Source organism: Muntiacus reevesi, chromosome 5, assembly GCF_963930625.1.
Source record: "Muntiacus reevesi chromosome 5, mMunRee1.1, whole genome shotgun sequence".
Taxonomy (NCBI): Eukaryota; Metazoa; Chordata; class Mammalia; order Artiodactyla; family Cervidae; genus Muntiacus; species Muntiacus reevesi.
Genome location: NC_089253.1, coordinates 47,624,384 through 47,646,606, shown reverse-complemented (window position 1 = coordinate 47,646,606; position 22,223 = coordinate 47,624,384). Strand labels below are relative to the sequence as shown.

Below are 22,223 nucleotides of genomic sequence, written 5' to 3'. Positions count from 1 at the left end.
TGGGGGAGGCAGCGCCAGGACGGGACAGATGGGCGTTGTGTCTGCTTCTCTCCTCGGCAGCCGTATTTCTGGGCAGCACCGGTTTTGGGGGCAGTGAGTGGGCAGAGTGGTTGGGGATTGTGGCAGAGCGGCCAGCTGTGCCGGGCTGAGGGCCCCCCGGGGGGACGTAGCCTGGGCTGGGGGGGGCTGTCTTGTCCCTTCCCGTGGCACACGGCGCTCTGGGCGCGGCCTGCCTCCCCTCCCCCCGTGCCCCACTCCCGCTGACCTCGTGCCCAGCCTCTGGCCACCTGGCCGGCAGACGCCTTTGTTCCAGGGGCCCGCCCAGGAGGGCCAACCTTCCTGGGCTCCCGTGAGAACCCACCGCATACGGGCATTTCCAGAGACAGCAGTAGAGAAAAGAGCCCCCCAGGCCCCGAGAGCCCACCCAGCCTCGGCAAGTCACAGGGTCAGTTTGCCTCAGCCCGCTCCCCAAACATTGTTGAACTGTGAATGTTTCAGGGCTGGGTCTAAAAGACACTTTTAAAAAGTACCAGATGCTTAGCATCCTGAGAAGTCAAGGCTGATTTCCAAAGCTGGCAGAAGCCCCGTCAGACACTGGTTTGGTGGGTGAGGACTGCTTCCTGGAGGCCAAGCCGCTCTGGCCCCCGGCGCAGCCCCTGGAGGTCGTGCGGACCTCAGCCTCAGCATGTGTGACTCGGGTCTCAGGGGTGCTGACGCTGGCCGGCTGGACCCAGGAAGCCTTGCGTGGTTGTGGCTGGCCGCCCTCATTCCCGCCCCAGCCCTGCTGTGATGGCCGTTGGTGCCGGCGGGCGGTGCACCGCAAGAGGCCGGCCTGGCCCTGCTGGGGGCAGTGGGTCCACCGAGGCTGCTCACGGTGCACGTGGGTGCGGGCCCAGGGGGGCTGTTCCGTGAGGAGCTCCCAGGGTCAGCTCTGTCCTGCAGCGAGTGAGCCTGAGGCAGTGGACGATGGTGGCCGGTCACCCCCTGGCCCCGCAGCCACAAGCCGCTGCAGCCCTCAGGGGTGTAGGTGAGGAACAGCCACGGACAGGGGGCCTCACACAGCTGGTGGGAGGCTGAGGGAGAGCTTGGACGGCTTGGGGTGGGCGGGCACCCCGTGTCCTGTTGTGCTGGGTCCCGGCTCCGCCCGCAGGCCGCGGTGGCCGTGTCACGGGGGCGGGCAGACGCTGTGCGAGGCAGGCCGTGCTCCGGCGGGGCAGCCTCTGCCTTGCCCAGCCCCAGCCCTCGCCTCCAGTTCCTCCTCCTGGGTCGCCTCTGCCACCACGTCTGGCCTGTGGCTGCAACATGTGGCCTCACTTGGGGGCCCCCGAGCCCGGACCCTCGTCCTGTCTGGGTCTGGGGTTTCCCGCCTGGCATCCTGCAGGGCTGCTTGAGGCTGGGGCACGTGCTCCTGCTAAAGGGGCTCACGCCGCGGGCGCCTGCTTCCATGCAGGGGGCCCAGTGACCTGGGAGAACTGCTCTTCAGGCCCAGGACAGTTGAGGACAGCCGCAGCTGCCGGGAGCCCCTGCGCCCAGGGCCAGCTGCCTGTGGGACCCCCACCCCCCGCACTCGCCCCTGTGAGTCTTCAGGAGGGCATTGCAGGCCCTGGGGCGGTGCCCGTCTCTGCCGCAGCCTCCTCCGGGGCTTGCAGGGATGAGGCTGGGCAGCCGCTGGTGTACCTGTTCTGGCCTGAGCGGCCTGCAGCCTGGCGCCAGGCCCTCGCCCCGGGCGGCCTGCGGGCGGAGCTGTCCGGCGCGGCGGTGCTGAATTCGCAGCTTCCTGGCGCCGCAGGAGGGAGGCTGCCATTAGTTTGTCCGCCCACATTCCCTGCAGCTCTGAGCAGGCCTGTGGACAGGCCTGGGGTCTTCGGTGAGCTTCCGCACCTGGCTTCCCGGTGTGGGGCTGGTTCTGTGCTGAGGAGGGGCAGATGGGAGCCGCCTCGTGTGCTCCTGGGGGAGACCCTGGCCCCCCTTCCCCTTCCTGGGCTGAAGGAGCTGGTGGCCGGTTCTCCTGGGGCTGCTGCTGACCGGCCAGGCGAGGGGAGGGCAGGGTGCCCGTGAGCGAGCGCTGTTCGCCTCCTGAGGCTGCAGCACCTTCTCTGGTCTCGCGTCGATGCGAGGTGCCTCCCTGGGAGCCGTCACCCGCCTGTGCCCTGGCGCTGTAGGCTGCGGGTGCCCCAGGGAGGGGTGGGCAAGCCGTGAGAGGCTCTGGCTCCCTCCTGGATCCCCTTATCTCGAGGCTCTTGTGACTCAAGGGTGCATGAAGCGCAGGCGTTCCTGCAGAACGCTGGGACATCGGGGTGGCCTGGGGGTGGCCCGGGCTCTGCGCTGACCCTCTGAGTCTGGGGTCTGCCTGCCTGAGCCCCTCAGGGGACAGGTGTGGTGGGTGTGAAGGGCAGGTGTTGCCCTCCACTGGCTCAGCCTCGGGAGGATCGGCCAAGCTCCCTGAACATACAGGGAGGTTCCTCCGGCCTCAGGCTGTGTCTGCAGCCCCTGCCCCAGGCCTGGAGCCTGGACTCAGGAAGCGAGCGTCCCCAGCTCCAACCCCCACTAAACATGGTCCTGTGCTAGGCAGGTGGGGAGGCTGGGGACAGGCGATGTTTGGAATGGACCGAGGCCTTAGGACGGAGGGAGTGTCCCCGTGTGTGGGGTGGGGGCTGGGCTGGGCAGACGGGAAGGGTCAAATGCTGGCTTATCTCTCCAGGCGAGAGCTCCTCTCAGATTGGAGGTTTGCTGGCTCTAAGCCCCAATCCCAGGGGATTTGTGACTAATTATAAAGTGGCACAGATAGGACCTCCTCCAGCAGATGCCGCGGGGCAGCTGAGGGCACCTGTGGGCGGGTGTGGGCTGTGCCACCTGGGAGGCAGGTGCCGGGCATTTCCCGGGGGCTACAGGGGCCCAGGGTCTGTGAGCCACGTTCCTAGATGCACGGTCGGCTTCACTGCTGGCCCTGTCGGGCACGTGGCATCTCTGCGTCCATAAGAGCCGGCTGCTGCCCTGGTGCCGCCCGTGCCCGCCCGTGCCTCTGCCAGAGGGGCGCTCAGAGCCCTGTCCCACAGCCCGCCTTTGGGGTCGGCTGGCTGTAGGGCCTCGACTCAGGGGCCCTGCTTCCTGCCGCCGACTCTGCAGCGCACGTCCTCCTCTGGGCACCTGTGAGCTGGTCTGGCGTCTGCAGCAGGGGGTGTGGGGCCCCCTTCCAGTCGGGGTGACGCTGGTGACGCCCCGTCAAGATCCAGGCTGGTGGGACAGCACAGTTGGGCCGCTGGCCGCGTCTGGGCAAAGGCCGGGGACTGAGCCTGGGGCCGGTCAGGGCTGCGGGCCTCCAGAGGTGACCGGGGCCCCGACCTCGCAGACTCGCCGCCCCCTGAGTCACGCCCGGCAGGTGGTGAGCGAGGGGTCCTGCGCTGACCGAGGCCTGGTTGGCAGCGCTCCTGGTGCTGCTGCGGGAGGCGGTGGTCTCTGGCCGGTGGACACGTCGTGGCATCTGGGTGAAGCAGGCGGAGCGTTGCTGGGGGCAGCCCTGACCTGGGCGCAGGGACCAGACAGGCAGCCTCGGTTCAGGGAGGGCGGCTCCTGGACCCGTCCGCTCCGACTGGGCCTGGGGCCCCGGCTGCCCTCCCATCTCTGCCGAGAGCCCCCCATGGGCCCTGGGGAGGAGAGGGCCCCGTGCGCGCCCGTCGGGCCCTGGGCAGACTCCAGGCGTGTGGGCATCGGCGCACAGCGCGGGTGCTGTCCTGGAGGCCCTGCGGTTCCTCGCTGGGCCTCGGGCTCCCCACCTGGGTGAGGCCTGCTGAGCCTGGGGTGCTGCGGGCCAGCTCCTGTCCCCACGGGGCGCCTCTGCTCTGGGCGGCCCCAGAAGCATCACGGGTTTGGGGAGCTGTCAGCCCCGGGCCGGCTCAGGGCGGGTGTTGATGGAGAGGTTGGCTGCCTGCGCCCCTCCTCTTCTCTGGCTTGGGGACCCGGGTAGGTGGGGGCCGGCAGGGCGAGAGCCCGGGGGCCCCGTGCTGGCAGGACGGCGTGTGCCTCCGCCCCCTGAGGTGTTGGGTCCAGGCCCCCAGGAGCCAGGTCTGCAGCCCACGGGCCCGCGGGGAGCTGTGCGCGAACCCAGCGCCTCTCCTGCCCGTCCCTGGGAGTGTGCTGGGGGCGCACACTGGACGGGCTCTGCAGCCTGGGGTGGGGTCAGGGGTCAGGGCAGAGGTCCAGGGGATACTGAGCAGGTCCTGGGGCCGGCGCGTGCGGCAGGGCCACTCTGCAGCCTCCCTGCAGGGCTGGGCTCCCGCCCTGAGACCTCGTGCACAGTTTGTGCCAGCGGCGGGCAGGTCCCGTTGCCCGGCCCTTTCATTTGCTCCTCAAGGGCAGAAGGTGTGGGGGTGGGCATCCCACCCAGCTCCACCGCCTGGGCAGCTCTGGGCAGGGGCCGCCTGGACCCCATGCACGCGCTGTGGGCCCATGTGGGCGGGCGCTCTCTGCCTCTCTCCTTCCCTCTGTCCTTCACGGGAGCTGCCTGCTGACCGCTGAGCAGCGTCTATTCTTACCCCATGCTGGCGATTACACCCACAGGCGCCCTTCCTGGGACAGGCGCGCGCTCCTGACACCTGACCTGTCTGGGCCGGGCGGGGCTCAGACCACAGGCGTTTTTCACTTCCTGCTGGTACCACAGGCAGGGTGTGGGTCTGTCTGTCTGTCTGAGGGGCCCGGGCAGGGAGCTTGCCCAGCGCCTTGCTGTCTATCTCATGCCCGGCCCTAGCCCCTGACTCCCCCAGATCGGGCACCCCCACCTGCGGTCTCCAGGCTCCACAGACAGGGCGGGTGCAGAGGCCGAAACCACGCCCCGAGCCTGCCTGCAGCCTCCTTCCTGTCCCTCCCAGGACCGCCGAGCCTGGGATGAGTCTAGGATGGGGTGCCCGGCCCTCTGACCCACAGGCGGAGTGGGGACACAGGCTTCTTGGCCCTGGGGAGGGTAGGACAGAAGACCTGTCTTGCAGTTGGGGAAGCCAAGTCAGCAAACAGTTTTTTAAAATGTGGATGAGGGTTTTCTAAAAGCAGAGTCCATGTTTGACACGGCAGAGTGGTCCTGTGGCCCTGGCTCTGTGCCCTTGGAGGGGCAGGAGTTCCTGGCCACTGACCGGAGGGCTTGTCTGCCCTGCAGCCGCCCCACCTGCTGGGCCGCGGGTGCGTGTGTGGCTTCCCAGACCGACCCGGCGGCCCTCCCAGGCGGACTGGGCGGGGGTGTGGCCGCCAGTGAGCACGCTGTGCCTTCCCCCTCTTGAGCCCAGGCCAGTGGCAGACGGGAGGTGCCTGCCCTGCACGAAGCTTCCCTGCGTCCTGTGCTGGGGGCTGGGGGGTCACCCGCAGCCCCAGCCCCACAGGGTGGGGGCTGAGGGAGGCCCCGGGGCTCCTTCCCGCCCCTGGCTCAGCTCCGAGCAGCCCTGGGCCGACTCCGTGCTGGAGGGGCCGCACCTGCCCCCAGGGAGGCTGTGGGTGCGTCTGTCTGTGTCTGCGGTGGCAGGCGGTGCTCCCATGGGTCTCCCGGGGCAGACGTCCCCAGCCATGTTGCCGTCACCGAGGCAACCCTGTCAGCTCCGTGGGGACCCCTCCCCTCCCCTCCCCTCCCGCGCCAGGCCCTGGGTCACTGACCCTGCGTCGCTCCTGCCCGTCAGCCCCACTCTGTCCCTCTGCCGCCCGGCATCCCTGGGGCCTGGACAGCTGCTGGCCAAGGCGCTGCGCCCGGCGGGGCCTCCCGTCACCCTGGCATCCGTGCAGCAGGTGCGACCCGGCCCCTGGCGGCCCGTCTCCTCGGACATGGGGCTCCTTGCACCTTGTCCTCGCGGCGCCTGCGCCCTCTGCCCCCCGCTCCCTGCTGCCCTCGAGCCGGTCACCCGCCTTCTTACAGACGCCTGGCCGGCGGCCCCGGGACCAGCCCCCAGTCCTAAGGCTTCTGAAACTAGGGCACCAGCTTGGGGGAAAAAAAAACAATTTACCAGATTGAATTACTGAACAGTTGCTGAATTCAATCAGAATGTTTCATTGGGCTCATTTTACAGTGTTGAGTTGGTAAAGCAGTTAATAAAAGCCTCACGTGGTCACCTGCCGCCGTCGGAAGCGGAGCCCATTCCCTGGCCACCTGCGAGGGTCTCCCCGCGCGAGTGGGTGTGGGGTCTGGACACGGAGGGGCCCAGCCAGCTGTGGGCCATCGCTGGGTCAGGCGCACCCCAGAACTAACGGCTCCACAGCGCTGTGCCCCCCGGACAGGCCACGGTCCCCCCGGGCATCCTGCCCGCAGGCCGCGGCTCCCCGAGGAGCCCAGCAGGGCGGGAGGAGGGGGGCCGCTGAGCGCACAGTAGGTGGGCGCCCTGCAGAGACGCTGGCTGGCTGGGTGGGCTTTTGGTGGCGTGGCTGAGGGGGTCCAGGGGCCTGCCGCATACAGGGAAACCTCAGCCTGGACGCGGGGCTGTGATGCCCTAGCTCTGGGTGTCAGCCAGGGGACCTAGGCTGGGGAGGAGCGTCCACCCTCTGCGGGGAGGGGGCTCCTTGGGTATGGGGAGTTGGCCGGGGGACAGGGACTCGGAGTGGGACGGGGAGGGAGTTGGGGGCTGCCCCTGTCATCGCCATGGCAACTGCGTGCTGCCAGGCTGGGGGCAGCATCTTGGGCTGGGCCCTGAGCCCCCGAAGGCAGCCTCTGCCCCCGGCGTCTCCCATCAGCCTGGGGTGGGGGCACCTCGGCCTCCCCGGCCCTGACCCTGCGTGCAGACCCTGCTCTGCCTGCCGTGAGCGCGTCCTTCCGCAGCCCCGAGTGGGTCCCGCCTGTGTGGGGGTCCTGGACACGCCGGGTGGACGGGGGCCGGGACAGTGGCCCTTGGAAGGACCTGGGGGCACATGGTGACCACAGCGGGTGGGGGTGTCGTACTGCAGCCCCAGGCTGTCCCTGCTCCCTCCCACTGCCGCCTCCCAGACCCACGGGCAGCCGGGCAGGTGGCGAGGGCCCCCAGTTCTGCCTGCAGCCCCGCCTGGCTCCCAGCTCCCCGCTCCTGGGCCAGGCCTGGGGCTGGGGCCGCACCCGGAGCGTCTCAGGCCCCAGGTCTGCACACGGCTCTGTCTGGTTCTGGTCGGGCCACGGCTCCTGCCTGGGTGTCTCGGACACTGGTGTTTCTCCTGGGAATTGCTGATCTCCTCCTTGGCTCCTGGAAGCAGCCGGCGCTGACGGATTCTAAAACAGCTCGTCTTGTAGGAGGGCCGGGTTCACCAGGCCTCTTTCCTGCCTGAGTCACTTCTGTCTGTGTGTCTCCCAGCGACTTGGTTCATGGGAAATCCCAGGGCAGGCGGGCTGTGCACTGTGAGCAGGCTACTGGGGCGAGGGGTGAAGGGGCCTGGACGCCTTGGGGAGGCGGCCGGCCGGTCCCAGCAGGTGGAAACACTCTGGTACTTTAAGTTCTCAAGTCGCTGATTCCTTCCCAGAGCTGCTGAGGTGGGGCAGCAACCCGGGCTCAGCAAATGCAAGGGAAGGAAAACCCTCCACTCCGCCGGTCTCAGCCTGGGTGACTCCGGCCGGTCACGGAGCCTGTCCGAGCCCGGGCCCTGCGCTAAGAGCGGTCATCACGTGTCTGCCTGGCAGAGGCGTGAGAGCCGCCTGTGGCCGCGTGTCCTCCCCGGCCACGGCCTCCACGTGTGCTGGTCACTCTTCTCGGGGATCTCCCTGCTCCGCTCAAGCTGACCTGGGGCACCTCCTGCCGGGCCCTGCCTGCGGGCCGCCGGGGCTCCCAGAGTCGCCCCAGGGTAGGGTCAAGGGTGGACTGGTCTCCTGGTGCTGCTCCTTGGGTGGGGCTGGCCACAGGCCGGGGCCTCATGGCGGCGGGGCGGGGGGCACAGCAGGGGAGGTGGGTCAGAGACCAGGCAGGTCAGCAGCCACCCCCAGCACGAGACAGGCCCTGCTGGGCAGGCCGGCGAGGGGTGCGGGCAGGGGAGCGGGCTCTGCCTCGCCGCTTGAGCAGGAGGCAGGTGCTCCTGGGTCTGGGGCAGGGGTCCCTGAGGCCTATGGGGGCTGGAGCCAGCGACTTGCTCTGAGCCCAGGGCCCAGCTGACGGGAGCTTGGGGTAGGGGGAGCTCAATGCCCCTGCCTGTCTGCTCCCGGCGTCGTCATGGCAACAGATGGTGGTTTGGCAGGAGAGAGGAGGGGGAGGGCTTTGTGTGAGGAGGCTGGGGATTTGGAGACCAGCTGGAATCCTTTGTGGGGGGGCTCTGGCCCCCAGCGCAGCCCCGGTTCCCAGGAAGGTTGTAGACACAGGCACCCCTGTGGGTGTCCTGCCCGCCCTGCCCTCTCCCCTCCTCTTGAGGCTGGTGCCTCCCCCCAGACACCCCAGGAGCCTGGGTCGGCAGGCACAGTGTAGTGGGGGGACTGCAGCTGGGCAGTGAGCCTGGCTGTGCCCCCGGCCCTGGGGTGGGAGACGGGCTGGCCGAGCGCAGCAGCTTCGCCCTGTGGAGCCCCTGACAGCAGGGGAGCCCGCCCGGGGGCGCCAACCCAGCGTGACTGAGCCCCGGTGGGTCCTGGGCCCACGGCCCCTCCGGTCCACCGTGTCCTGCTGCGTCTGGGGAGGGGCCCGACTTTGTGGGGTGAAGGCCCCTCAGCCCACCCTGTGCCCCCGGCCCCCGCCACGTCCTCCCCTAGGCCAGGCTAGAGGTTCCTGCAGACAGCGTCCCTCCTGTAGGCCCCGTCTGGTCGCTTAACCACTGGACTGCTGGGGACGTCCGTCCATGGCTTTCTCAAAGAGCCCTTTGGTTTTCCTGGCGTTCCCGTTGCCTTTCTTTTTCACTGCAGTGTTTACCGTAAACTCATCGTGCAGGCTTCCAGGGAGGCCGCCCAGTCTGTCGGGTTCCTTTCTCCCGGCAAAGCCCTCGGTCTTGCCCCGGGACTGCTGTGTGTCTCTGGAGGGCCTCCTCCTCGGTGGGGGTTCCCAGGACCCCTCTGGGTGGGATGGTGGCTTCCTTGTGGTCTGGCGCGCCCTCTCGGCAGGTGACTTCCCAGGAGAGGCGGCCTGGGAGGTGCCCCCTCTGCACACTCAGGCTCCCCTGTGAGCTCTGGACCTCGAGTGCTAATGGGACCAGGCGCCCGTCTGACTCTCCTGCCTTTTTCTTTGCATCAGAGCCCCTCGAAGGTGTTACTCTCCCTGAAGCCAGTCTTTCCCCTCTGCTCCTTGACCCGGCTGCCCGACCCTTACGGTGCGAGTCTGTGGTCACTTGGCAGACCGGCCCCGTCCGCAGCGTGGGGACCCGGCGGACAGCCTCCTTCACTCGTGAAACCCCGCTCGTTCCCTCCTCGCCGTTCCACGTCTCCGGACCCTCTGATCCCGCCAGGCTGAGAGCTGGAGTGCCCCCATCAGCTTGGCTGTCCTCTGCTGGTGGACGGTCGCCCCAGGCGAGCCTCTGCTGCCCCGGGTGCTCAGGGCCTGCCTGGAGCATCTTTGTCCTCCCCTCACTCTCAGCCTGGGTTTCCCTTTCCCGTCTGAGTGTCTTTTAGTCTGAGCGTTTAGCTCATCACGTGTTGTGTCATTACCGACACCCTTTGGTTTCTGTCTGCCGTCTTTCTGTTTTCTGTCTCCTCTGCTCTCTCTACAGTTGTCCTCCTTTCCTGCCTTTTTTGGTGTCAAGCAGGTATTTTTTAAAATTACTCCACTTCCTTTCCTCTTGTAGTGTTTTAGCCACCCCTCTTTTATTATTTCTTTAGAGGGGGCTCTAGAGCCGCTGTCCTCAAAGTCTTCGACCAGGGACCGCTGAAGGGACCCACATGGGGACCCTGAGTGCCAGGCTGTTCCATTCTTTTGCGCTCTGTGCTTCAGCCTGGGCGCTCTACGTGGACCTGTCTTAGATTTCACTGGTCCATCCTTCTGCTGTATGGTCCATTCAATGAATTCTTTTTGTGCATCTTTTCCTCTAATTAAAAAGATATTTTGTAATATTATTGCAAAGTCCTTTTCAGAAAATCCTGCCACTTCGGTCAGCTGCAGCCTGCTTCATTGGCTGTTTTTTCTCTGGAGGTCTAGGTCACTTTTGCTGCTTCTTTGTGTTTGCCATCATCTTTACTGTGCACCAGGCGTCATTTATTCAGAAGATCAGTGGGGTCCCCCAGGAAGTCTCACCTTTCCCCCCATCAGGCATGGAGGGTGGTAGGGCTTTCTCTGGGCCAGGACTGGGCGGCCACTTCAGTGACTTTCTGTCCCCTCTAGCCAGGTGTCTCGAGGGTGTAAAGCCCACGGTGTGGACACCTCTTTTTTGTCGTTGGTTTGAATGCCTGTCCCTGGAGAAGCCCAGTGCGTACTTGTCAAGTGAATGAGTGAATGAATGAAGCAAGCTTCCGTGACCTCACCTTTGAGAGGCTGTGCCTGGATGTGGGTCCACTTGGAGGCAGTGGACGGGCGGACCCAGGGCCTGTTGCTCTGGCAGGACCCTCTGCTCCGGGCACTAACTCTGTACACTCGGCTACTCCCTTTGGATCTCATCGTGGGCTGATCATCTGTTTCCGTTTCAGTTTTTTTTTGGCCTTTTTGCTCTGCCTGGTTGGGCATTTTCTCATATTTTTAGTCTTTATTTCAGCAGTTTCTTTCTCTCTCACTGTTATATCTTAGAGCTCTTGTTTCCTCTTCCTTTTGGGGGATTTCTTGCTTTATAGGTATAGCAACTTATTAAGTCCTGGTAAATCAATGCAATAAACAGTAAAATAATTTAAAGCTGGCTGTTTGCCACCTGTGGGAGATTCAGGAATGTTTGGTTTCCTAGGCCTCTCCCGGGGCGTCTCCTGCCTCGAGTTCGGTGTGTGGTGTCTGGTGGGGGCGTGCTGAGGGCGCCTCCTGGCCCCTGGGGTCCTGGGCTGTGTCCCCGGTCGTGTTGCACTCTCGGCCTGAGGGGGGATGCTGGCCTGGGCCGCACCCTTGGTAAGTGCCCGTCTGCTCCTGCAGCCCCATCCCGGGCCCAGCTGGCGCCGGCACCTGCAGCCTCTCTCGGGCACCCCACCCCGGAGGCTGGCAGGCCCAGCCCCTGCCCTGCGCCCATCACCTGCGTTCCTCCTTCCAGAGGTTCCTGGATTTGAGATCTCTCCTTTCAATCTCTCCTTATAATCCATGGGGTGGAGTCAGCAGGAGGCAAACACAAGGGACCTGGACCTGTCTGGCTGGCAGGACCCTGGCAGCCTCTCCTGGTGCTGACCCCCAGCTGACCTCCTCCCAGGTCCCGCCAGCATCCTGCCCCCTGCCCCAGAGCCCCACCCGGCTCTGCTCTGCCATCACCTGGACCAGCAGAGTCCTCTGGGCCGGTCCTCCCCTCCCGCTTCCTCTCCTGACTCATCATCGTCATCGCTGGAGCTGCTTCTGCATGTGCACCTCGGTGTGGCCTGCGTGGGAAGCGCCTCCGGGCACCTCCCGGCCACGGAGGGTGCTTCTATTCCTGGTTGCCTCCAGAGCCCACGCCAGCCTGTGGTGGGGGCAGGTCTCCCAGCTGCTGAGCCAGAGGCCGGGGTGGTCGGCATCCCCTTCACACCCAGCAGGTGCCCAACCTCCCCCGCCCCTTCTCAGCTTTGACCAGGGGAGCCTGGGCTGAGTGGCTCTTGGGGAGGAGGGTCTGTGTCCCCAGGGTCACTGCGGCCCCTCCCTCCGCCCGGTCCTGGCAACTGAGCCTTCATCCCAGGGCTTCCGGTGGTGGCGTCTCTCAGCACCTTCCTCCTGGGCACGGAGCTGAGCAGGAGCTTGGGGGGCTGGGGGGAGGGCGGGCAGCCCCCCAGGAGAGACGGGGACCAGGCCGCAGAGCCTGAGCGGGAGCGCGGGGGGAGGGCGGGCAGCCCCCCAGGAGAGACGGGGACCAGGCCGCAGAGCCTGAGCGGGAGCGCGGGGGCAGGGCGGCCCTACCAGCTTCTCTGTGCCCACCGCTCCCCAGCTGGGGAGGGCCTTCAGGTCCCAGCAGGAGGGGGGCCGCGTAAGGGGCACAGGATGGCCACAGAGGCGGGCAGGGCTCCTGAGGGCTGGTGGGGGGCAAACCCCCATCTCCTTCCTGCCTTGGGTCGAGGGCTGCCCCACTGAGCCTCGGCAGCCGCCTCTGGTGTTTGGGTGCTGTAGCGGGGGCGGGCAGGGAGCCCTGCAGAGGCGGCTACACTGCTGTGTGGAATATTTCGGGGCTTAATTAATTTAATTTGAGAGGTTCCTTTCGGGGCGTGAACAGTCGTCTCCCAAGAGACGCGCGCCGCCCCCTCCCCCGCCCGCCCGCCTGGCGCTGGTGGGCGAAGGCATCCGCGGAGTCTATATTGAGCGCGAGCCGCGCGGTGCGGCGCGCCCGCGGCTCGAGTCCTCCCATCGCGGCCTCATTCCCAGCCCCGGAGGAGCGCGGGGCGGGGTGTGAGGGTGTCGCGGGGAGCCCGGAAGCGTGGGCGCCCCCGGGGTGGATGTCGCGCGAAGCCTGGGCGCGCGCTGCGGGCGTCCCCACCAACCCAAGGGGGAGGGGAGGCTGGGGAGCTCGGCCCCGGAGGAGAGCCCGAGGGAACCGGGGGGCGCGCCCGGAGCTTGGCCCGGGGGCGGGAAAGAGGGGCCTCGGGAAGCACCGGGCGGGGCACGGATGAGGGGAGCGCGCGCACTTTGATGTGGCGGCAACTTCAAAGAAGCCGCCCCTCCCGCGCTGGTCTGCGTCCGCCCCAGCTCTGCGCGCAGGCGGCGGCTTGTTTGAAGTGGGGCCCAGGGCGCCCGGGGCGGTGGGGGTGCCCCCAGGTCCAGCTCTCCGCTCTCCCTGCGCTGCGCCTGGAGGAGCAGACTTTGAAGCCTCCAGGAAGGCGGTCCTGGACTCTGCCAGGGAGCTCAGAAGAGGGGGCGGCAGTTCAGGGCGCCCCCAGACGTCCTCGTGGCCGGGCCTCAAGTCCAGGCCAAGGGGCTGCCTGGGGCCGCGGCCAGGGACGCGGATGGAGCTCGCGCGCTGCTGGCCTGCGGAGGACAGGGCTCCATGGCCTTTCTCCATTTATTCATCAGGTCTCTGTCTACTGAAGGCGAGGCCCGCAGCCTCAGGACTTCCCCAGCCGCGCATGGGCCCCGGGGTGGGCAGGTGCGAAGGGAAGTCACTCGGAGAGAGTGCTGGGCAGCGAGCTGCAAAGCTGCCGGCAGGTGGGGGGAAGAGCGGCAGGTGGGGGTGAGGCTTGGCTTCCGTGCGACCCCCAGCTCGCTCTGCGCCAGCCCGGAGCACCGTGGGCCCTGTCCCACCAGTCTGCCTCAGGCTTGGAGGGAGCCAAGAGGATCCCCCAGTGACGGAGGGTCCCTCTCCCAGGACCCCCCTGGGCCCTGGAGTCCCACCCCCACCAGCCCAGTCCTGGCCCTGCCCCCCCAGAAGGTGGGGGCTCCTGAAGAGTGTCTCCTGGACTCCGAGGGCTCTTCGGGCTGTGGGAGGCTCTGTGGGGGGGCGGATGGGGCCCGGCATCCGGGCACCAGGCCCCGCTGGTGGCGGGCCTCTCCTGAGGTTGGGGCTAGTGTCGGGGGTGTCTGGGCTTAGAGGTCACAGCCGGGGATGTGGTGCAGGAGGCCGCCTGCTGGGCCCAGAGAAGAGGGGGCGCCTCGGAGCTCTGGCTCCCTCCCTGGGCGGGCCCCTCCCACTGCCCGGCGCCGGCTCCTGTCCGTGGTGCTGAAACCCGCCCATCCGCAGCCCCGGGGAAGGGCCGGTGTTCGCTCTAGCCTCTCTCTTCTGCCCCCACCTGTTTGCGCAGCACACCTGCGACTCCCCAAGCCTGTCCTGAGGGGGCAGCGGGGACGCCCGCCTCCGGCCGGCCGGCCGTGGGGCAGCTTCGCCCTGACCCCTCCGGCAGTGGCAGCGAGCGGGCCTTGGGGCTGCGCAGGCCTGGCCTGGTCTTGTTTCCCTTGCTGAGGAAGGGAGGGGCTGTTGCAAGGGTCAGGGTTCAAGTGCAACACACGGAGGAGCCTTAGTTCTGACTAGGTGGTGGTTGACTGCAGCAGGTGGCCGCATCCAGGCCCGACCGCTGCCCAGGGCACCGCCCCCGGGGTCTCAGCCGTGCGCAGGGTGGCCGGGTCTGCGGCCCATGAGGCGCCCTCCCCAGCGCTGTGCCCGGTGCAGGCAGGGTGAGGAAGAGAGCTGGGCTTGCCGGTGTCGGCTCTCGTGGAGGCGCAGACCCCCACCCCCTCCCAATCCTGTCCTTACATCTCAGGCCCCCACGAGTGCTAAGGACTCTTGGGAACTGCCTGTTTCCAGTGCATGAGGCCTTTGCTGCGTTTGGGTGGGCGTGAGGAGGGGCCCACCTGACAGTGAGTGACGGGAATAAGCTTACGTAGAAGAGTGAAAGTGTCAGCCACTCCATCATGTCAGACTCTTTGTGACCCCAGGAACTGTAGCCTGCCAAGCTCCTCCATCCATGGAGTCCTCCACGCAAGGACACTGGGGTGGGTGGCCATCCCCTTCTTCACGGGAACTTCCCGACCCAGGGATCCAACTCGGGTCTCCTGCACTGCAGGTGGATTCTTTACTGTCTGGGCCACCAGGGAAGCCTGTGCTTACGTAGCATCCTCTGGAGTGAAGGGAAAGCCTTCTGAAATGTGCCAGGAGGGTGTGATGAGAGGAGACAGGGTGGATGCCGTGTGAGCCGACGGCCCCGTGCACAGCCCTCTGGGCCGCACACCTGCCGCAAGCCTGGTCGTTACAACAGGAGTCTGTTCTCAGCTCTGCGGGTCGGAAGTCTGCAGGTGCCTCTCTGACCTTCTGAGGGGGGTGGGCCCGGCCCCTCGCCCCGGCTGCCGGTGGCCTGCGGCTCTTGTGGAAGCACCGCTGCGGCCTGTCTCCATGTCCGCGATGCCTTCTCCCATGTCTCCGTCTGCCTTTCTTCGTGAGAGCCTTGTCGTTGGCCTTGAGGCCAGCTTGTCCTACACACAGAGCGATTCCTCCTGAAATCTGTGGCTTAAGTGCCTCTGCAAAGGCCAGGTTCCCAAACAGACTCATGCCTGGGGTCCAGGTATCGGGACGTGGGCCTCCGTTCCACCCCTGCGCACCTGGGTTTGGGGCCCCAGGCGGATGCCTGCCCGTGGGCAGGGCTGCTTAGCTGCCGCCCGGAGCACTCACCCTGCAGAGCGAGGAGCCAATGCCCTTCCCGGAAGCCTGAGCTGCGGCTTCTCGCCCACAGCCAACACCTGCGGGTGGGGGGTAGGAGGAGAGCCAGGTGGGCACAAGGGGTGAACCCTCACACCAGTGGGGTGGCCTGCCCACCCTCAGGACCCCCCCACACCCAGGCAGACTCTGGAGGGGGCCGTGTCAGGGGAAGAGATGGGTCAGTGTGTCTCCACGGGGCATCGCCTTGAGACAAGGCAGCAGGCTCCTTCGAGCGGTGACCCCCAGGATCCCAAAGGAAGCTGAGCTCTCGTTAGCATCTGACCTTGGAGAAGGGAGGCTGTCCATTCTGCCACGTCCCACTGGACACACAGACCAGCCCTGCTGCAGCCTGGGGAGGACTACCCTGCCCTGGGGTCACCGGGGGTCCCTGGGGAGGACCACACCGCCCTGGGGTCACCGGCGGTCCCTGGGGAGGACCACACTGCCCTGGGGGCCACCGGGAGTCCCTGGGAAGGACCACACTGCCCTGGGGGTCACCGGGGGTCCCTGGGGAGGACCACACTGCCCTGGGGGTCACCGGGAGTCCCTGGGAAGGACCACACTGCCCTGGGGGTCACTGGGGGTCCCTGGGGAGGACCGCACTGCCCTGGGGTCACCAGAGGGTCCCTGGGGAGGACCACACTGCCCTGGGGGTAACCGGGGGTCCCTGGGGAGGACCACACTGCCCTGGGGGTCACCGGGGGTCCCTGGGGAGGACCGCACTGCCCTGGGGTCACCAGAGGGTCCCTGGGGAGGACCACACTGCCCTGGGGGTCACTGGGGGTCCCTGGGGAGGATCACACTGCCCTGGGGGTCACCGGGAGTCCCTGGGGAGGACCGCACTACCCTGGGGGTCACCAGGGGTCCCTGGGGAGGACCGCACTGCCCTGGGGTCACCAGAGGGTCCCTGGGGAGGACCACACTGCCCTGGGGGTCACCGGGGGTCCCTGGGGAGGACCACACCGCCCTGGGGTCACCGGGAGTCCCTGGGAAGGACCACACTGCCCTGGGGGTCACCGGGGGTCCCTGGGGAGGACCGCACTGCCCTGGGGTCACCAGAGGGTCCCTGGGGAGGACCACACTGCCCTGGGGGCCACCGGGAGTCCCTGGGGAGGACCACACTGCCCTGGGGGTCACCGGGGGTCCCTGGGGAGGACCGCACTGCCCTGGGGTCACCGGGGGTCCCTGGGGAGGACCACACTGCCCTGGGGGGTCACCGGGGGTCCCTGGGGAGGACCATACTGACCTGGGGTCACCAGAGGGTCCCTGGGAAGGACCACACCGCCCTGGGGGGGTCACCGGGGGTCCCTGGGGAGGACCACACTGCCCTGGGGGGTCACCGGGGGTCCCTGGGGAGGACCACACTGCCCTGGGGGCCACCAGGGTCCTTGTGGGGCTGCATTCTGCTGAGGTGAATGGACAGCAGGGTACTGAGGTGGCAGGTGCAGACATGCCTGGTTCCTTGAGCCGGGCCTGCACCTTCTGCCTCATCACTCCTGCCTGGTGGAGCCTGGGGAGCTGGGGGAGGGGCTGCTCCTTGGACGCAGTTTCTTTGGGAGCCCCTCAGGCCCGCTCTGGTCCTACCCCCCCCCTTTGGCTGTCCCCTGGGTGGCACAGGCTCCTCTCTGGGCCTTGGGCTCATGGAGAACCTGGCCTCCTTCCTGAGTTCTGCCTCCACAACCACCCACCCTCTCTGCATCAAGAGGGCACATGTGAGCCCCGGTGAGGGCGGGCTGGGGTCCGTGGGCTGGCACTCAGGTGGGGGGTGTGTGTGGCCAGAGCAGAGCCAGGAAGCTGCAGGAGCAGTGAGACCCCCCACTCAGCAGGACCTCCTCAGAGGAGCCACTGGGCTGGCCTTGGGTGCAGGGCCTGGGAGCTCTGGTCCCGGGGACGGTCACGGGCAGCCTGCAGGCTCTCAGCGGTACACCAGAGGTGGCCCCTCCCAGTGTGGGGACTCAGCCCTCTCCTGCCCCTTCTCGATTACGTTAACAAGCCGTGCCTGCCCCCCGCTGCCCTCCAAGCTCCCCGGTGCCGGCGTGGGAAGCCAGCTGGGAGGCAGGGACGGCTCAAGGTGGCCAACTGTGCTGACTCATTTTCCCAGGAGCCAGTGTGGAGCAGCATCCCCCGCCCTCGTCCAGGGAGAGCCCCGCAGGAGGGGCGGTGGGCTGTCCGTTCCATCCACCCCGGGAAAGCAGCGTCCCCCACACCCCCACGGCGAGGTGTGCAGAGGCGGCGGAAACTGGGTCGCCGTCAGCTGTGCCCGCGGCCCCGGGAAGCTGGCCACATGGTCCAGTGGTGCAGTGACAGTCATGGGGAGGGCCGGCCACCTGCCCCAGGGTCGGTGACCTTTAGGTGGCCCCGTGAGCGTTAGCGGCTGGACGCTGGTGTCTCCTGAGGCACCGAGAGGGGCTCTGGGGGGGGGCGGGGGTGTCCAAGCTGCCCTTCCCTCTTCCTGGCTCCGCGGAAGGCTGAAGGGAGGGGCCCCCGGGTGCCTGGCGCTGGGCTCTGGTGCGTCCTGTGCCTCCTCCCGCTCGGCCTGGTCGCCGGGCCCGAGCCCCCAGCACGGGGAGGCCGGTGTGGGCACACGGAGGGGGCTTCGCAGGAGCGGGTGTGGCCTGTCCCGCAAAGACCTGGGGTCGTCAGAGACGGCGCTGGACGTCCGCAGCCCCTGCTCCGTCAGCACCACGGACAGCGGCCGGAGGGGGCGGCGAAGCGGGCTCCAGTCCGCCTCCGCCTCCAACTCCGCGCCCTCCCTGCGTACAGAGTGACTCAGATCAACAGTGCCCACGGCGCTGGGGCCCTCCCCTCCCCCAGAGCCTCCCGAGACAAGCTGACTCCCACCCTTTCATGAGCCTTCACCCTCATTTGGGGGTCGCGTGGCAGAAGCCACAGCAGGGGTCTCGGGTGGAGTGGAGGTGGACGGCCGGGGGGCCTCGCTCAGGACGCAGGACGGGGGAAGGGTTGCCTGGGGAGCTGAGCTGTGCTGCCCGCCCGCGGGGGCTGGGGGCCCAGGGCAGTCACCTCGGCTGGGCATCTCGAGGGAAGCCCGGTTCCCGTCCGGCCAGGCCTGCAGACGCTCATTGCTCAGGGAAGGGGGGGAAACAGTGCTGGAGGCTGGGGTGCAGTCTGGGGAGTGTCCCCCGCCATGTCTGTAGGGAGGGGTGTCCCCAGGCAGTCCTGCTGCGCCCTCCCCCTTTCGGCTTCAACTCCCCGCGGGGCCACAGGGTTGGGCCCGGGGTGAGAGGTCCCCTCTGTCTCAGGTGCGGCAGCAGCGCCTGTCCAGACCTCCGTCCAGCCCCAGGCAGCGCACCCCTGGGTGCGGTCCCTTGTACTCTGTCCTGTCCTCCGAGCTGGTCCCTGCGTTGCTGAGCCCTCCAACAGGGTCTTTTTCGAAGGACCATGACCAAGAAGAAAAGGGAGGTCAAGGATGACCAGAGGGCCTGGGTGAGGGCCACCCCACCCGGCCTCTGACCCCTCAGGCCCTCCAGCTTTCTCCCTGCAGGTCTGAGGCCCCAGGGCCGCAGCCTGAGCCACGCGCCTCCCCCTCCTGCTCTTCCGCTCCCAGGTCCCCAAGGCTCTGCCATCCTTCCTCCAGTAGCTGGGGGCGGGAGCCGGGCGCCTGCCGCAGAGGGTGCTGAACCTGGCCTGGAGACCGCCCCGCCTCCTGTGACTGCCTCGAGGCCCGCGGGCCCAGTGGCTGAGGGGAGGGCAGGGCTGCTCGGTAGGCTGGGCCGCCTGGGTAGGGAAGGGTCCTGCGGTCAGCACCTGGGCCTGGGTGCGGGGGCCTGCGCTCAGCCAGTGGCCCTGGTCCCTGGACTCCCCAGACTGTGCTCAGGAAGCCTGCGGGGGGGGGGTGTTGCCCACATCCACACACGTATGTGGGTGCCTGCTGGGGTGCTGAGGAGCGCTCCCTGCAGCTCCGGGCACCCGCCGCCTGAGCAGGACTGCCAGCTTCTCCGGCAATTATCGGTGACACTGTATACTTTTCTTCTCTTGACTGTGCCTGAATTTGCTGTAAAGACAATAATTAGAGATAAAGTCACAATTGGAAAATGAGCCTGAGCAGTTGGAGGGCTGGTAATTAGGGTGGCCCTGGGCTTCCCTCACAGGACAGGCCCACTCCAGGGAAGTGGTGGGGCTGCTTGAAACCCAAACCTCCCGCCCAGAGGGCCCTGGGGCTGCAGGAGACCGGCGTGCCCAGGGGCCCAGAAGCTCCAGCTGACAGAGGCGCCTCCATGCTGGCCTCGGCAGGGTGTGTAGGAATCCGTGCACAGCGGACTTTTGGGGACAGAGGCAACAAGCGGGAGAAGATGAAGGCAAGGAGGAAGCCACCAGATTTCTGGGACACGGCTCAGGGCAGCCCGCTGCGCCCCGGCCACGTGTCCCTGGTCCCCGGGCCCAGAGCAGCTCCCCGCCTGCATGGGGCGTGTCCCGGGCGCCTTGTCCGCTGGGTTCTCAGTCCTCCCAGCCTCTGTGTCTTGGTGTTTCATGGCCCCTGTGTGCCGTCAGCAGGCTGCCTGCTGTGATTATCGGGGTGGGGGTGGCGGCAGCCACCTCACACCCCACTTATGGGGCCGTCGGCGTCGCTCCCCCAGGCCGACATTGAGGTGAAGTTCGTGTTCTCTCATTGGCCACGTGTCTCTGAGTCCTGCCTCCTGAGGACGCGTGTGTAGGGGTGTGTGTGTGTGCTGGTGTGCCAGGCCCCCGTGCGGGGTGTGAGGCTCGGCGTAGGGCCGCTGGCGACTCCCCAGGAACCCTCCCCGGTTGTGTCTGCAGTTTGTCCCGCGTCTGCCCTGGGCCTCGGAGGGGCTCATGTTCCCGGGAGCAGCCGGGCCACTGTGGCTGCGGCTCCTTGAGGCCTGTCCACCTTGTCTGGGGGAGGGGTCTGTGCCAGTCCCGGTTGCCATACTGGAGGCCGTCCTGGAGGCGTGGAGGCCCTGGGTCTCGGCTCTGAATCGCAGACACCGCTGCTCGCTCTGCTGTCTCCTGACCTGAATCACAGACTCAGATCAAAGGCAGCTGGTGAGAGCCCCAGGAGCCACAGCCCTTCCCCAGCGGGAGCTGGGGCTCAGCGGGCACCCCTGCGGGACCTCCGTCCTTCCCTGTGCTGAGGAAGGGCAGGCTCAGGGCTCAGGGCTTCCACCAGGCCTGGTCCCCGGCCCTTGACCAGCCCACCTGCCTCTGGGGAGCATGGATCACCTCCCAGCCACCTGCGAGCTTGCTGCCCATGGGTGAGGCTGCAGGGGGGCGGCGGGGAGGAGGCAGCGGGCGGGGAGGAGGACGCGAGCTGCTGGGAAGGTGTGAGCGCTCATGAAACGACCCCAATGGTCAGACAAAGAGACGCATGCCCCTTAGGGGAACCTGGATGTGGCAAAAGATTTGCTTCCCAAGCAAAGGGCTTTGCAGTTTTCTGAGAGCTGCCCCATAGCAGCATCCAAAGGGGCAAGTGCAAACCCAGCTGGTCAGAGCCACGAGCCGCGTCGAGGTCGCAGTTAGAGCAGCACAGAGCGTGAATGAGACGGGCGTCCACCCAGGCTGAGCACACGCTGCGGTGCTGGGAGCCCTGCGTCTCCCCCGGGGCTGCCTCTGGGCTCCCACGTGCTGGAGGCGACTCCAGCTGCGGTGGTCACCTCCGTTCCCATCGGGGAATGTCCAGGTGGGGCCCGGGAGGCCAGGAACCAGGCCGGGGAGGCAGAGAGGCTGTCAGGGGCTCTGCCAGCGAATCTTCTGGGGAGGGTGGGTGGTAGGGCCAGGTGCCTGGCTGTGCCCGCTTGGCCGGGAGGCAGCGAGCAGGACTGAGGGTACCTGCAGCATGCTGGTGACAGCACAGGTGCGCTGACATCATCCTGCCCAGGGAGGGGCCCTGCGCCTTCACCGGTGTCCCGGGTGAGCGGGTGCCCAGGGTCCCTCAGGCCAGAAGGAGGGTGATGGGTAGTGGTGCAGGGTCGGTGAGGCCTAGCGGTGGTGGGGGGGGGGAGGGGTGCCATGTGGGACTGGGTGTCACCCTGGCTTCCCCACTGAGGTCTGGGGAGGGACTCTAGGCGTCACTGGCGAGGAAGTGAAGGCCGGACTGAGGCCAGGCTGGAGGACGCCGTGTGGTGTGGGGCAGGGACTGTGCTCGGGGCAGCCTCTGGCTGGTGCCTGAGGAGTGGGGGCAGAGAGCTCCTGAGGTCTGGCTCAGGATGTGCCAGGTGGGGCAGGGGCTGAGTGAGGGGTTCTTGAGGACAGGGTGCGAGCCATGGCCTGGCCGGACAGGCTCTGAGGCCTGCTGTCCCTCCAGGCCTGGTGAAGCTGGGGATCCACTGTGTCACGTGCCAGAAGGTGGCCGTCAAGATTGTCAACCGGGAGAAGCTCAGCGAGTCTGTACTGATGAAGGTGAGGGGGGAGGGCGGGGGCCCTGCCGCTCTTGACCGGGTTGGGGGCAGGAAGTTCAAGATGCTCCAGGATACCCGGGTGGGGAGCTGGGAGCTCACGGAACGGGACCTCGGGGTGGGCGGGCAGGGACCGGGCACAGCTGGGGGGCAGGGAGACCCCCCGGGGGAGCCCCCAGTGACGGCGGCCCCCCGCAGGTGGAGCGGGAGATCGCGATCCTGAAGCTGATCGAGCACCCCCACGTCCTTAAGCTGCACGACGTCTATGAAAACAAAAAATATTTGTAGGTATTGCTGGGTGCGGAAAGCGGGGCGGGGCCACCTGGGGGCGGGGCCTGTAGGGCGGGGCCTCCTGGGGGCGGGGCCTGTGGGGCGGGGCCTCCTGGGGCAGTGCTCCGGGGGCGGGGCCTCCGGGGGGCGGTGCTGGGGGGCGGGGCCGGAGGCTGGGGTCGAGGGGCAGGAGCCACTCAGGCCGTTTGCCCTGCCCCGTGACCCTCGCGCAGCCCCCGCAGCCCCCACGTGCTCCTCACGGGCGTGGGGACCCCAGGCTGGCTGGCTGCACCGGCGCCACGGCCTGCTGTCCGGCTGCGGAGCGTGGCTGCCCTTCCGTCACCACTGAGACCGGCCGACCTCTCACCGCGTGCAAAGCCTGCGCACGTGCCCCCTCCCGCGCGTGGCCTCAGCGAGCGCACCCGGGGCGGGGCCGCCCGCTCACAGGGTCACGAAGGGACGTCGGCTCTGCTGCTGCCG

At 67.6% G+C, this 22,223-nt stretch overlaps 1 protein-coding gene across 8 annotated transcripts in view; it reads left to right on the top strand.

Annotated features, from left to right (window-relative positions):
• The window catches only part of BRSK2 (BR serine/threonine kinase 2), a 48,712-nt gene that overhangs the window by 7,383 nt on the left and 19,106 nt on the right, over positions 1-22,223 (top strand). For all 8 annotated transcript variants that reach the window (XR_010663357.1, XR_010663355.1, XR_010663356.1 and 5 more), the window contains exons 2-3: positions 21,383-21,477; positions 21,672-21,757. Coding sequence is in view for 5 of the 8 variants with exons in the window: in XM_065936633.1 (XP_065792705.1) it covers positions 21,383-21,477; positions 21,672-21,757 (181 nt within the window). In the remaining 3 variants the exon portion in view is untranslated. The remainder of the gene's footprint in view (positions 1-21,382; positions 21,478-21,671; positions 21,758-22,223) is intronic.